We start from the raw sequence: 16,857 nt of genomic DNA, 5'->3' as shown, positions 1-16,857 counted from the left end.
GAACGATTAGTAATAAGTATCTGCAAGGAGAAATTCCCGAAAAAAGGCTCAAGTGAATCATCTAATTTGGAGACACCTGGGAAAAAGAGGCGACTAGACAAGAGGGTCACAAAACTTGACTCTTTTCAGGAAGATGCCATTCGTCGTCAAATATTCGCATTTTATTCGAGGAAGGAGTATCCAACACTCAAAAAACTACATGTTACCCTCGCAGCGGCTGACCTGTTTCAGGGTAGTAAATCGTCTTTGTGACGAGTCGTGAAAATGTTAGGATTCCGCTATAAATCCATCTCTGGCAGAAAGTTACTAATGGAACGCCAGATATTGCAACCTGGCGAAGCCGCTTTCTTAGAGAATTAGTGGGGACAAATTTTGATTATATCGTTTGGCTCGATGAAACGTGGGTGAATGCAGGACACAGTTTATAAAAAGGCTGGACAGCCGGTACCATCAGCGGTAGTATGGCAGCTCCGATCGGCCGAGGAAAAAGGATAATTGTAGCACATTCCGGAAATTCAAAAGGTTCCATTCCAAATTGTCTGCTGCTATTCAGTTCAAATAAGACCTCCGACTACCACGAAGAGATGAACCACAATACTTTTGTGAAATGGTTTGAAGACTGTGAGCCCCAGAACTTAACAAAAAACTCTATCATTGTTATGGATAACCCTCCTTATCACTTAGTAATACAAGATAAAGCACACACAAAGGCAACGAGGAAAAACGACATTGTTAACTGGTATCAGAAACATAAGGTACAGTTCGACAGTAATTTGACAAGGGCAGAATTATTAGAACTTGTATCGCAACACAAGCCAAAGAACCCGATTTACATTGTGGATGAAGTAGCAAAAAAATACGGGCATAAAGTGCTCAGATTGCCTCTTTACCATTGCTATTTCAACGCAGTAGAGCTGATTTGGGCTCAGGTTAAACGGCATATTGCTGCAGAAAATAAGAAATTCACATTAACCGAAGTGGAACGACTTTTGAAAGAGACTGACAGAAGGTAGTGCATCACGTGAAAGGAGTGATACAGGACGCATGGAACAAAGAAGGTATCTTACAACAAAGTGTCGAAGACTTGATTATATCTTTCAATACGAGCAGCGACACGGATAGTTCCACTGACTCTGAATAAAGCAGTGTTTTCGCATTGTCTGATTAGTATGTAGTGTACTTACTGCCATTAAATATTGTGCTTGTGAATTTATTTCGATTAATTCTTATTCTTGTTGTGAGACTAAGAAATACTGTTTGGCCAGCTCTCGTCATTGCCTTACAGTAAGTTAGACTGAATTTTAATTCTATTTCATTATGTTTATACACCAAGATGTTATTCAATGTGTGCAATAGTTTTCGAGATTTGCAACCTAAAGAAGAAAACATTTCCGGACGCGAAAATTTCTTACACTTCAATAGTTAATGTAACAACGGCCCTAATTAAAATTAAGAAACGATATGTGATATGCTTATAGATACCACTGTTATCGATACTGTACGTAAATTTCAGAATATTTACATAATATTTATAGAAGATAGAGATTTTAAACGTCATACTTGTATCGAGTTCAGGTCTGATAGGGTTGCTTAAAAACGCTCTTTTCAGAAATTTATATACAGGAAACGTAATGCACTACGAAAAGTTTTAACGATTCTTTGCCGAGTACATTATTTTGGTAATGAATGGAAAAAAATAGTTTGCTATGACACCAATAGTTTTTCAGTAATGACGTGATAAGTTAGAAGCTGTTTGCGAATTAGAGAATTTAAATGGTTTAAAAACAAATTAATGTAACTCTTGTCCTAATTAAAATTAAGAATAGATATTTGACAGATTGAGAGACATTGTAGAGATATACAACATATGTGGGTTTGAAATTTTTTACTTACTTTTTGTAGAAGATACAGGCTTTAAAACGATTTTCTATTGCCGGGGGTAGCGATGCGCTGAGGCGGCTGCCTCCAGCCAGTGCTTGACGTGACAACACCGCAACTTCGCAGCGCAAACGTCAAGTGACAACTACTTTAAATCAGACTGTAGTTACAAGTAATTGCCATAGCTTCACTACTTTGGAAAGACGCTGAAGAAGATTTTATTATTAGGCAGTATTGCTGAACAGGTTTTCAGGCGAACGACACACAAATTTCATGTGACACATGTCTTTGTTATTACACAGCATTCTAATAAGTGGTGTTATTCTCTGCAGTAGATTTTTATCCCTTCTTTGTTTTATGATATGTCCTTCTAGCAGCGCGTTTTCGATTTTGTTTTGATTTCGTTGATCATTAGTTTATATGATTATTTCTTTTTCCACTATCTAATGAGAAAATATTGATTTCGAAATCCTATATTTATTAAGTTATCGGAACCAGTCAATACGATCGTTTCGAGACTCGCTGGCAGTAGCTTAAGAGTTATTTGAGACAAAGATTTGTGCATAGGCCTCAGCTGTCGAGCTGCTACATCTCTTCTACACTGCAGTCGTCATTCACAACAACGGAGCCCCAAACTCTACTGTTGTCCCCTCCCCTCAACCCCCCCCCCCCCCGCCCCCTCCCCCCGTAAAGGTATGGGCCAACTTACTTTGTACGCACACTACTCAAAAATGGTTCAAATGGCTATAAGCACTATGGGACTTAACATCTGAGGTCATCAGGCCCCTAGACTTACAACTACTTAAACCTAAATAACCTAAGGATATCACACACATCCAAGCCCGATGCAGGATTCGAACCTGCGACCGTAGCAGCAGCGCGGTTCCGAACTGAAGCGCCTAGAACCGCTCGGCCACAACCGTCGGCACACTCTACTCTAGGTCTGACCTTTGTTCTACAGGGTATACGAGAAGGAACGGTCAGTATTCAGAGATAGGACGGGAACGATCATTCAAAGCAAAAATGTCCAGTAAACATGGACTCTGAAATGCTATGACCATTCCTTCATCTTCAATACTTGAAACAAATCTCTTCCACTGCAAGGTCTCCACTTTCCATATTCTGAGAGGAGGTAGTATGAACCAAAACAAGAAAAAAAATCCAGTAAACATGGGCTCTAAAGTGCAGTCGAGTCACATTCATGTTCGACGTCAAAATGGCTCAAATGGCTCTGAGCACTATGGGACTCAACTGCTGAGGTCATAAGTCCCCTAGAACTTAGAACTACTTAAACCTAACTAACCTAAGGACATCACACACATCCATGCCCGAGGCAGGATTCGAACATGCGACCGTAGCGGTCGCGCGTTTCCGGATTGTAGCGCCTAGAACCGCTAGGCCACTACGGCCGGCTGTTCGACGTCAACACGTTATAACCACTCATAGACATTGGGCGGCAACACTGATAGTGGAGAGTATATAAAGCCTTCGGGGGATGAGGGGCGCGCGGAAAACAGTGCTTTTGTTGTCGTAATGTGGAAACGGAGTGGTTTATCTGACGTCCAAAAGGGCATTATAAATTAAAAAATGGTTCAAATGGCTCTAAGCACTATGGGACTTATACCTGAGGTCGTCAGTCCCCTAGACTTAGAACTACTTAAACCTAAGGACATCACACACATCCATGCCCGAGGCAGGATTCGAACCTGCGCCCGTAGCAGCAGCGGGCTTCCGGACTGAATCGCCTAGAACCGCTCGGCCACAACGGCCAGCTTTGGTGTACCAGGAGCCATAGATGACAGGGGTGAGAGACGGCTGCGGAGATGTATACAGGCGAATAGATGCGCACCTGTTGAGCGACTGACCGCCCAGATGAACCAAGCGGCTACCAACAGAGTCTCCTCAACGACCATTCAGCGAACATTGCTGCATACGGACCTCGGCAGCAGTCGCCTGTTTCGTGCACTCTTACTGACTGCTGTTCAGATGCAATGCCGCTACTGGACTTTCACTGAGTGGCGATAGATGGCCCTTTTCAGATGAATTACGTTTTATATGCCCTCGGACAGATGGCGATTAGCGTGAACGCCGTAAAACGCTGAAAGCAAACATCTTACAACAATGTCCGGCAGAGTCCAGGCAGAAAACGGGAGCGTCAGTGGGATGTTTTGTGCCATCCCCTTGATTATCTCGCCATTGTGCAACACACAATGGATCAACACAAGTGTGCTTCTATCCCGGGGGACCATATGCACTCCAACGGCAGTTTGTTTTTCCTTGGCACAATGGCATCTCCCAGCAGTATAATGCAACGTGTCACAAAGTTCACAGTGTACGTGTGTGGTTCAAAGAACACCAGGATGGGTCTACCATACTCCCCTGGCCACCAAACCCCACGGATTTAAAGCCAATCGAGAATCTATGGGACCACCTCGATCGGGCTGTTCGCGCCATCGATCCACAACCGAGAAATCTATAGCAGCTGGACACAGCAGTGGAATTGACACCTTCCAGAGCCTCACTGACTTCCTGCGCGGCTCGTGCTGCAAAAGGTATTTGCTCAGGCTCCTGACATGTGGTCACATAATGTGACTAGAAAGTGTACGTCCCATAAGCGTGAAATACTGCTCCGTGATATTTTTATTCTTTCGAAGTCTCTAGTGTGCCTAAAGTTAACTGCTAATCATCCAACGCTCGTTACTGATAAATGTTCGAATTAAGAATATTAAGGGAATCTGTAAGTCAAAGCTCCTGTTCACAGTAATCCCATGAAACATATATAATCTGTAGTCCCTTTTCACAATTCATAACATGCGTTTGAGTGCTTGGTGTGGATGTCACAAACTGTGTGGTATTTGGATCGTGTTTTGTGTGGCAGGGTGCTGCGACTGGACCCAGAGACGGGCACCAACACCGTCTTGGCCGACGAACTACGCTTCCCCAATGGACTGCTCTTGACACCTGACCAGAGCCACCTGTACATCGCGGAGACTGGCCGCAACAGGATTCTCAGGTGAGGGCCTCTCACTGTACCACTCCTCATCACTGTGGAGGCAGGCAGCAACAAAGGGAATTCCCTACACAACCACTGCAAACATTGGCACTGGTAAGTGCAGTATAACGAGTCCCGATTAAATATGAAATGTTTATGAAGAATATACGAGAGTCATTCAATAAATAATGCCTCACATTTTCTTTCTCAGAACATATTTACTTTTAAGAGCTAGAGCTTGATGACGATATCAGTAGACTTTCTCAAATGTACTAATTTTTTACCTGGTCTTATTCACGTTCTATGACTTTCCTCCGTCCGCCCCGATAGTTGAGTGGTCAGCGTGACGGATTGCCGTCCAACGGGACCGGGTTTGGTTCCGGCTGGGTCGAGGATTTTCTCCGCTGGGTGTTATGCTGTCTTCATCATCATTTCATCCCCATCCAGCGCGCAGGTCGCCCAATGTGGCGTCGAATGTAATGAGACCTGCACCAAGGCGGCCGGATCCGCCCCGCAAGGGACCTCCCTGCCAATGACGCAAAACGCTCATTTCCATTTACCTTACTCTAGCCTTGTGTAAGAGCATGTATTCCTTGTTGGTAAAAGCTCTAGGCTCGTGCTCATAGCCACGTTTTCACTGCATGAATTTCATTCTCATCACATTCGAAAGTGTGTTACGTTGAGAGGGTCCTTGAGTGGCACAAACAGATGGCAGTCAGAGAGCGACAGATCTGGACTTTAGGGTGGATGACTCAATGGTATCGAACCACACAGGAGATGTGTTCCGGGATTCTGAGACTTTTGTGTGTGTGCGCGCATTGTCGTGTTGGAGCAAGATTAATTTTTTGGGTTCTTGTCAGACTGGGCACATCGGAATCGGTTCTTGAGTTTGTTTAGAGCCTTCACGTTTATCCCTGGATTAATGGTTGACCCTTTTGGCAATATGTTCACAAGAATGATGGCTTCATTACTCCAAAAGGCTGTCACCATGAACTGCCTAGAAATTTTACTTTTTTGTTGACTGCGAGTGGACATTCCAATGACTGACTTTTTGATTTCGGCTCAGTCATGCATCCAGATTCCGTCCCTATAATAATATGTGACAGAAAGGCCTTACCGTTTGCCTCAGACTTCTCGGTGAAAATGACACGGCTTTCTTTAATCTTGTTGTCTGTTGTGAATATTCATGGAACCCAATCTTGAGCACACCTTTGAATACCTAAGAGTCTCAGTTATTGTACACGTACTTCCAATTCTCTCTGATAGCTGTGGAACCAGTTGTCACATTGTGATCTGCACGAGTAATGGAATCCACGCGATTCTCCATGTCAGGTGCACCTAACGTGGTTGATAATGGAGCTCTGCAGTCCCTGACGCTTTAATTCCCCTTTACGCGTCGCCTAACAATGCTACATCGAGAGAGTCATTACCACACACTTCACGCAAATATATTTGATCATTCATCACGGTTTCTTTCCCTCAACCGATAATTCAATTACATCTCGTTATTTGTAATGAGGGTTGTGGGTAAACACCATTTTGATGGTTCACTGCGGCTCTGCATCCGTCAGAATTTTTCGAAACTTCGCATACGTGCAGAAGAAACATCAAATTTGAAGCACCGAAAATTGCTTTATGTTGGATACATTAACGAATCTAAAAAAAAATCAAAACCATTGGAGCTTCAATTATTGAACGACCTTCGTATTTTATACTGTCCCGACCTTGTGCTGTCCCGTAACAACCACAACAGCGTCTGTATCTGATACTTGACTCTATATTGTTGTTTTGATTCACTGTCCCTTTGAGCTTAGTAAGTTTTAACTTTGTCGTCGACTGAGCTTCCACGTTGTAACTTACAGCAGACATCTGTTCTCAATAAATAATTGACAGTATATTCTTAATTTCTTGTATAACTGCAGTTTCGTCTCATTTTAGCAAGAAGTAAGGTAAATAATGAAATATTCTTCCTTTTTTTCCAACGAACACTTTCAGAAATCGTCCCAAAATTCAGTTACTAACTCTGTTTGTTGCCCATACAACCAGCAATGCTTTTTAAACTGACACTTAATGACACTGGCGAATCTTTACATCTCTAATGACACTGGCGAATCTTTACATCTCTACTAGCAATTGTACTTGAAAATAGAATTTTCAACAATAGTATTCCATAGGCTTAGCTCTCATATAAGTGGACTGTGTTCTTTTATATAACTCGTATCATCAATAAGAAAATCCATCAATGACAAGATCCACTACAGTTGTAATTTCTTTATTTCTTAAAGGAAAGCACCACCCAGTTTCGGGACCTATGTCTCATCCTCAGGTTCATATAAAATATGAGTCCAAAATGTCAAATAACAGAAGTTAAACCAGGTTAAAATAGTGCAGCACTCATACATGGCATAAAAAAGGAGACCTTCTCAATTCAGACTTTGAAATTGTTGCTATGGATATCTAAATGGCGTCAAGATGGAACTGTGAAGGACAGCAGACCTGCAGGACGTTCTCTTTCGGTATGCACACAGCAAACGCGAATCGTGCGTGGGACGTGATCTTGAGTAGTCATCAATGGTCAGCTCGGCGGCAAGCTATCGTACTTGGGTTGGTGGATAGCAGCGTTCACCGTATCCTGCACCAAAAACTTCACTAGAACCAAAAAGTTATCCACCAGCTTACTTAAAGGGCTGAGACAAAGAGACTTCAGTTTTGCAGCGAGTTCTTGGAGCTTCTGCAAGTTGAAGAGAACGTTGTGAACAGGTTATTGAGGCCCATTCCCAGTTGCCTGGGCGTGTAAACAAACATAACTGTCTATTTAGGGTTGCGCACACCCTGCGTGAATAGCTGGAGCATCCTATGCACAGTGGAAAAGTGACAGTATGGTTCGCCATTTCCTCCGAGCGCGTTATTGCAATGAATTTCTTTGAGAATGATGGTCGCACTGAGATGGTAAATTCTTAGCACTACTCACCCGTGTTGCAAACATTGGGTCCTCCATAGCACCAGCAAGACAGAGCAACAGCCGATACCGCACGTCTTTTCACAAGAGTACTGAATGAAAAGTTCTAAACCAGATTCATTTCCCAGTCTGGGGACGTTAAGTGGCCTGCTCGTTCGCCCGACCGGACAGCATCTGGTTGATTTTCGTGGGACTATCTCAAACAGCAATTTCATGAAAAACACCGACCCAGTATCGACGAAATAAAATATCGTATTTGTAAGTGTATTCGGCAGATTTCAAATGGTATGTTGCTGCAAGGTGCGTTATCTCTTCCAGAGAGACTATATAAATGTCTTTTTTTTTTTGTAGCATGGTGAACGGTTAGCGAATGTTATTTTCAGGAAAGAGCGATACACACTAATTATTCATAAAAAAGAGAATACATCTTCATTAAAAAATTACACTTCCCCTGAAACTTTTAATTTTCAAAACCGTCAGGTTTTTTTTTTTTTTATTTTTTTTGCCAGCTACATTACATTCATTTACGTGAGTATACATTCTTAGCCCACATTTTAGAAGTGTTTGGCACTGGCTGGTGACACAACAAAACATATTGCAAATAAAGGTGCAACGCAACTGGAAATTCTTAGAACCCAGACGTGTCTGGTGTTTTCTTTGCCATGAGATTAGCAGTGAATGGCCAAATATTTTTGAGATTTCACGACTCTTGATAGACTTGCTACTGATTAATGTCCATTACATGTTCTGGCTTTCTTCAGTCTGGTAAGTCTGCCTGGGTGGCGGGTGAGGGAGCGAGTTTGTTTTGTTTTGAGCGATAGTCATACAGCGATAATCATCATGTCGAAAACATGAAGTTAATTACATAATTTTAGGAAAAGTTCCAGCTCACATATTACCTAGTCGTCATTCAAGAAATACTTGCCGTGCAATGTTCTCCTCGTGCAAGGAAAGTGAAAGAAACTTCCTGGCTGATTAAAACTGTGAGCTGGACCGAGATTCGAACTCGGGACCTTTGTCTTTCGCAGGCAAGTACTCTATCAATTTCTTCCAGGAGTGTTAGTTCTGCAAATTTCGCAGGAGACCTTCTGTGAAGTTTTGAACGTAAGGGACGATGTACTGGTGGAGGTACAGCTGTGAGGACGGGTAATGAGTCGTTCTTGGGTAGCTCATTTGGTAGAGCACTTGCCTGTGAACGGCAAAGGTCCCGAGTTGGAGTGTCGGTCCAGCACACAGTTTTAATTTGCTAGGAAGTTTCATATCAGCGCACACTCCGCTGCAGAGTGGAATTTCATTCTGGAAAGAGAAAGAAGTCGCTGTGTATCATGTGAGGATCGGGGTGGGGGTGGGGGTGGGGGTGGGGGGGTTGAGACAAAATTTGGTCCCCAATAAAGCATTATATGTTGCTGTACACTGTGCAGAATGAGATAAGGCGCTGTTGTGGAGCAAAAACACCTCCTTGGACAGATTCCAATGACACTTCATTTTGACAGCATCCTGTAATCTCGACAGAAAATTTCGATAGTATGTTCCTGTGGCGGTTTGCCCCTTACGAGTGTAATCTTTTAGCACCACACAACAGAATTCTCAGTATGCTCTCGGCCTCACCTTGCCCAATGATGACTGGGTCTTTGTTTTAGTTCGGGGTGTTGAATACACATGGTTCTACAGCTTGCTTTCCTCTTTTGTCTCACAACCGTAGCGATACACCCAGCAGTCATTCACGGTGATGAGGCAGCTAAAATTAAGTGATCCGCATTGGCCTTGCAGGTGTCACATTTCCACTGCCACCACAGTTCGGCGAGCTTTCTGAAAGGATGTGAGCAGTAATACAAGCCAGCGGGCGGCGACCTTCCTCATGTTAAAAAGTCATGCAAGGTGTTGAAAACTGAACCACGACTGGTTATTACTTTTTCCACTATAGCCTCGATTGTGATACTCTTGAGATCGAACGGCAACACCTTCACTTCTCTTGAAATTAGTGGTTTTTCATAGAGAGACGTTCTGCCACTTTCTTTGGGCACAATGAAAGCATCTTATGAGCACTGTGTTATACAGTGGTGAATTGTTGCCGTAGGGTTCCACCAGCTCAGCTTGAATTGTGCATCATTGCTCCCTTTCAAATATGAGGGGCAGTCAAATGAAAAGCAAACATTCACCATAATGCGTCCAACGAATGGTTCCTTTCAAAAGTATTTACCACGCATGTTAAGACATTTATCCCACTGGGAGACGAGACGACCAATTCCTGTTTTACATTGCACTATGTCCGGTTTCGGCTACTGCCATCTTCGGATCATAAAATATTCTGATGTAGTATCAGCGTCAAACTAAATATCTAGGTACTTACTGTGTACCTACATGTTTCGTTTGACGCTGACACTAAATCAGAATATTTTGTGATCTGGAGGTGGCAGTAGCCAAACCGGTCATAGTACAAAAAAAAAAAAAGTGATCAAGACGGACCTTTAAAATAAAGTATCAAACATATGATCACGGACACATTTTCAGACTTTACGTCTTCAATTGACTACTCCTGTTTCGTAGAATGCACTCAGATGCTGACGCCACAAGCGCACCCACTCTTGCACTTCCTCATTAGACTGAAACTGACATCCACACATCTCTTTCTTCAGGTCGCCGAAGATGTGCAAATCTCATGATGACAGATCTGGGCTATCCAGGGAATGATGTAGTGTTTCCTCACCAAATAGCTTAAGTGTAGTCTTCATCCAGGCGGCATTGTGGGGCCGGGCATTTTCTGTATCAGGAGGATGCTCTTCGATAGAATTCTGACAGATGGCAAAAGTCAAACCCAACAGCGGAAACATCCCATATCTCCCCAGCCATAAAAATCAGAAGCGGTTTACTGAGGTTCCAGTAAGGCCATGATGACCTTCTTCAAGTGCAGAGGCCGCCTTCTCATAGAGTTTGTAAGCGTTGAACCACAGTCAATGCGCAGCACTATGAAGACCCTCTGGAGAAAATGCAACATGGCATAATGTCAAAATGCTCAAGAATGCTGTCGGACAGAATCGTCCTGTTACACGATAACACCGGCCTCCACACTGCCAATTGTACTAAGGCTATGCTTCAGCCATTTAGTTGGGGAAACACGCAACATCATCTATATAGCCGGGATATTTCACCGCGTGATTTTCACATGTTTGGCTACCTCAAGAAAGACAAGCATGGACGTCAGTATCAGTTGGACAAGGAAGTGCAAAAGTGGGTGTTGTTGTGGATCCGTCAGCGGCTGAGTGCGCTCTGCGAAACAGGAATTGATTGTATCGTCTCCCTCTGGAATAAATGTCTTAATGCGTACTTATGATTACTTTTGAATGAAAACGTTCGATGGTCCTCTTGTGACAAGTGTTCGGTTTTCATTTGACTAAGCCTTACACATAAAGTGGATTACCAGATGACACTCCACTTTATGACTGTGGAGTGCCATTTTGTTTTGAATCCTCTCGCGATGCGCAGTGGTACAGTGTTTCAGAGATTGTAATCCGTGCTAAGACTGCAGATATGTAGCTGCAAACCAACAAAAAATTAGGTGATTTAGTTTTTTTTAAGACAGTGATAATTAATACACTACTGGCCATTAAAATTGCTACACCAAGAAGAAATGCAGATGATAAACGGGTATTCATTGGACAAATATATTATGCTAGAACTGACATGTGATTACATTTTCACGCAATTTGGGTGTATAGATCCTGATAAATAGGTATCCAGAACAACCACCTCTGGTCGTAATAACGGCCTTGATACGCCTGGGCATAGAGTCAAACAGAGCTTGGATGGCGTGTACAGGTACAGCTGCCCATGCAGCTTCAACACGATACCACAGTTAATCAAGAGTAGTGACTGGCGTATTGTGACGAGCCAATTGCTCGCCACCATTGACCAGACGTTTTCAATTGGTAAGAAATCTGGAGAATGTGCTGGCCAGGGCAGCAGTCGAACATTTTCTGTGTCCAGAAAGGCCCGTACAGGACCTGCAACATGCAGTCGTGCTTTATCCTGCTGAAATGTAGGGTTTCACAGGGATCGAGTGAAGGGTAGAGCCACGGGTCGTAACACATCTGAAATGTAACGTCCACTGTTCAAAGTGCCGTCAATGCCAACAAGATGTGACCGAGACGTGCAACCAATGGCACCCCGTACCATCAGGCCAGGTGATATGCCAGTATAGCGATGACAAATACACGCTTCCAATGTGCGTTCACCACGATGTCGCCAAACACGGATGCGACCATCATGATGCTGTAAACAAAACCTGGAGTCATCCGAAAAAATGACGTTTTGCCATTCGTGCACCCAGGTTCGCCGTTGAGTACACCATTGAGGGCGCTCCTATCTGTGATGCAGCGACAAGGGTAACCGCAGCTGATATGCTGCTGCAAACGTCGTCGAACTTTTCGTGCAGATGGTTGTTGTCTTGCAAACGTCCCCATCTGTTGACTCAGGGATCGAGACGTGGCAGCACGATCCGTTACAGCCATGTGGATAAGATGCCTGTCATCTCGACTGCTAGTGATACGAGGCCGTTGGGATAGAGCAGGCCGTTCCGTATTACACTCCTGAACCCACCGATTCCCTATTCTGGTAACAGTCATTGCATCTCGACCAACGTGAGCAGCAATGTCGCGATACGATAAACCGCAATCGCGATAGGCTACAATCCGACCTTCATCAAAGTCGGAAACGTGACGGTACGCATTTCTCCTCCTTACACGAGGCATCACAACAAGGTTTCACCAGGCAACGCTGTTTGTGTATGAGAAATCGGTTGGCAACTTTCCTCATGTCAACACGTTGTAGGTGTCGCCACCGGCGCCAACCTTGTGTGAATGCTCCGAAAAGCTAATCATTTGCATATCACAGCATCTTCTTCCTGTCGGTTAAATTTCGCATCTATAGCACGTCATCTTCGCGGTGTAGCAATTTTAATGGCCAGTAGTGTACTTATGACCAGCCCTTGTATGAAGAGACGGCCGTCGGTTGTCAGGTGCCGGCTGTCGGACGGGTCGGTGTCGACGCTGGTGGAGGGCCTGCCGGGCGCGCCGGACGGACTGCGGCCGGGCCCGAGCGGCGCGGGCGTCCTGGCGGCGCTCATCTCCACCGACACGCCGTCGCGCGCCACTCTGCCAGAGCTACTGGCGCCACTGCCCAAGGCGCGCGCGGCGCTCCTGCTGCTCCTGCGCGCCAACCGGGCGCTGCTCGCCACAGCCAACACCGCGCTACCGTTGCAGGCCACGCGCAGGATCACGCACGTGGTATGTAAACACGCGTCCCCATTCGATAACTAGGCCGTACTAAGGCCGTGGCGACACAAGAGACGTTAGGTTCACTGCAGTGATACCTCTCTGTGACTTCACTATGGCTTGTAAATCCCCAGTTTCCATCACTGGGCATTTCTAGCTACTTTCGTGATCATATCGAGTTCTGAGAAGTGGAAGATGCCAAACTGGATTTCGTCGTTTTACAGCTTATACAGGGTGCTCGGAAATTCCGGTTACAAACTTCTAGAACATGTACAGGGTAGTGAGTACATAATTTTGAATAGGAACCCATGTCCGGGAACATATCGTTTCCCTTCTACGACAGTTTCACTGCAGATCATTATCTCATCCACACCCACGTGAGGAATGTACTTAAGCGCGACTCAGTACAATTCTACATCTACATCCATACTCCGCAAGCCACCTGACGGTGTGTGGCGGAGGGCGCTTCTATTCCAGTCTCCTATTGTTCGTGGAAAGAACGATTGTCGATATGCCTCTGTGTGGGCTCTAATCTCTCTGATTTTATCCTCATGATCTCTTCGCGAGATATACGTAGGAGGGAGCAATATACTGCTTGACTCCTCGGTGAAGGTATGTTCTCGAAACTTCAACAAAAGCCCGTACCGAGCTACTGAGCGTCTTTCCTGCAGTCTTCCACTGGAGTTTATCTATCATCTCCGTAACGCTTTCGCGATTGATAAATGATCCTGTAACGAAGCGCGCTGCTCTCAGTTGGAACTTCTCTACCTCTTGTATCAACCCTATCTGGTACGGGTCCCACACTGATGAGCAGAATCCATCAGTGGGCGAACAAGCGTACTGTAACCTACTTACTTTGTTTTCGGATTGCATTTCCTTAGGGTTCTTCCAATGATTCTCAGTCCGGCATCTGCTTTACCGACGATCAGCTTTATATGATCATTCCATTTTAAATCGCTCCTAATGCTTACTCCCACATAATTTATAGAATTAACTGCTTCCAGTTGCTGACCTGCTATATTGTAGCTAAATGATAAGGGATCTTTCTTTCTATGTATTCGCAGCACATTACACTTGTCTACATTGAGATTCAATTGCCATTCCCTGCACCATGCGTCAATTCGCTGCAAATCCTCCTGCATTTTAGTACAATTTTCCAGTGTTACAAGCTCTCTATATACCATAGTATCATCCGCAAAAAGCCTCTGTAAACTTCCGATGTCATCTACAAGGTCACATATGCATTGCGGTTTATCGTATCACGACAATGCTGCTCGCGATCCAATGACTGTTAGCAGAATATCGAATCGGTGGGTTCAGGAGGGTAATACGGAACGCCGTGCTGGATCCCAGAGGTCTCGTATCACTAGCAGCCGAGATGACGGGCATCTTATCCGCATGGCTGTAACGGATCTTGCAGCCACATCTCGGTACCTGAGTCAACACATGGGGACGTTTGCAAGGCAGCAACCATCTGCACGAACAGTTATTCGACGTTTGCGGCAGCATGGACTATCAGCTAGGAGACCATGGCTTCGGTTACCCTTGACACTGCATCACAGACAGGAGCGCCTGCGATGGTGTACTCAACGACGAACCTGGGTGCACGAATGTCAAAACGTCATCTTTTCAGATGACTCCAGGTTCTGTTTACACCATCATGATGGTCGCATCCGTGTTTGGCGACATCGCAGTGAGCGCACATTGGAAGCGTGTATTCGTCATCGCCATACTGGCGTATCAACCGGCTTGATGGTATGAGGTGCCATTGCTTACACGTCTCGGTCACCTCTTGTTTGCATTGACGGCACTTTGAACAGTGGACGTTACATTTCAGATGTGTTGCGACCCGTGGTTCTACCCTTCATTCGATCCCTGCGAAACCGTACAATTCAGCAGGACAATGCACGACCGCATGTTGCAGGTCCTGTAAGGGCCTTTCTGGATGCGGAAAATGTTTGACTGCTGCCCTGGCCAGCACATTCTCCAGATCTCTGACCAATTGAAAATGTCTGGTCATGGTGGCCGAGCAACTGGCTCGTCACAATACGCCAGTCACTGCTCTTGATGAACTGTGATATTGTGTTGAAGCTGCATGGGCAGCTGTACCTATACACACCATCCAAGCTCTGTTTGAATCTATGCCCAGGCGTATCAAGGCCGTTATTACAGCCAGAAATGGTTAACATGGCTCTGAGCACTATGGGACTTAACTGCTGAGGTCAGCAGTCCCCTAGAACGTAGAACTACTTAAACCTAAGTAACCTAAGGACAACACACACATCTCTGCGCGAGGCAGGATTCGAACCTGCGACCGTAGCGGTCGCGCGGTTCCAGACTGTAGCGCCTAGAACCGCTCGGCCACTCCGGCCGGCATTACGGCCAGAGGTGGTTGTTCTGGGTACTGATTTCTCAGGATCTATGCACCCAAATTGCGTGAAAATGTAATCACATGACAGTTCTAGTAAAACACATTTGTCCAATTAATACCCGTTTATCATCTGCAATTTATCTTGGTGTAGCAATTTTAATGGCCAGTAATGTACTTACTCATTTGCATCACAACTTACTCCTTATGGTTTACATTAGTCGACAACAACAAGAACCCAGTATCTACGGCACCAGCCGCAACGTACCGATGCATTACGACAGCGGTTCGATGTGGCGACCACCAACTTTGTTACAAACACTGTACCTCCGAAACATGTTCTGGTACACTCTCTCCATCCCACCTGGAGTCTCTACAATGTCTTGTGCAGCGGCCAGAACTCTTACCAGCAGATCTTCCTCTGTCTTTACAGGTGTCTCTTAAATTAGGCTCTTCATACGACCCCACAAGAAGTAGTCCATAGGGGTTAAATCCGGCGGCCACGCGGTTGGACCACCACGGCCTATCCATCTTTCACCATACCGTCTGTTGAGATGTCTCCGGACAGCCAGTGAAAAGTGAGGTGGTGCTCCATCATGCTGAAACCACATTTCCTGACGGACATGCAATGGCACAGCTTCCAAGAACGGGTCCATTATGTGTCGTAGGAAGACTAAGTATGCGGGACCCGTGAGCTTGGACGGAAGGAGGTATGGTCCAATCACATGACCGTCCAGAACACCTGCGCACACGTTAATTCGAAACCTGTCTTGAAATCCCCGAACATGCGTGGAATGAGGGTTTTCGTTCGCCCAGACATCGCTATTTCGAGCATTCAGAACACAATCCCTTGTGAACCTACTTTTTATCAGTGAAAAGAACTCGATGTAGAAACAGGGGCGCGTCAATGCAATGGTGCAGGAATCATGTGCAGAAGGCGACGCGTTGTGGAAAGTCTGCTGGACCCGTAGCATTCAGTTGCAAAGCGATTTAGAAAAGATTGCTGTATGGTGTGTCAGGTGGTAGTTGACGCTAAATAACGAAAAGTGTGAGGTGATCTACATGAGTTCCAAAAGAAATCCGTTGGAATTCGATTACTCGATAAATAGTACAATTCTCAAGGCTGTCAATTCAACTAAGTACCTGGGTGTTAAAATTACGAACAACTTCAGTTGGAAGGACCACATAGATAATATTGTCGGGAAGGCGAGCCAAAGGTTGCGTTTCATTGGCAGGACACTTAGAAGATGCAACAAGTCCACTAAAGAGACAGCTTACACTACACTCGTTCGTCCTCTGTTAGAATATTGCTGCGCGGTGTGGGATCCTTACCAGGTGGGATTGACGGAGGACATCGAAAGGGTGCAAAAAAGGGCAGCTCGTTTTGTAT

At 45.0% G+C, this 16,857-nt stretch overlaps 1 protein-coding gene across 5 annotated transcripts in view; it reads left to right on the top strand.

The window, feature by feature from the left end:
• LOC126267438 (adipocyte plasma membrane-associated protein Hemomucin-like) overlaps nt 1-16,857 on the top strand; it is a 250,578-nt gene that overhangs the window by 200,032 nt on the left and 33,689 nt on the right. For all 5 annotated transcript variants that reach the window (XM_049972700.1, XM_049972703.1, XM_049972702.1 and 2 more), the window contains 2 exons: nt 4,757-4,891; nt 12,844-13,111. In XM_049972700.1, the coding sequence (XP_049828657.1) occupies nt 4,757-4,891; nt 12,844-13,111 (403 nt within the window). The remainder of the gene's footprint in view (nt 1-4,756; nt 4,892-12,843; nt 13,112-16,857) is intronic.

Source organism: Schistocerca gregaria, chromosome 4, assembly GCF_023897955.1.
Source record: "Schistocerca gregaria isolate iqSchGreg1 chromosome 4, iqSchGreg1.2, whole genome shotgun sequence".
Classification (NCBI taxonomy): Eukaryota; Metazoa; Arthropoda; class Insecta; order Orthoptera; family Acrididae; genus Schistocerca; species Schistocerca gregaria.
The sequence above is the reverse complement of the archived record's forward strand: the minus strand, read 5'-3'. Positions and strand labels throughout refer to the sequence as shown.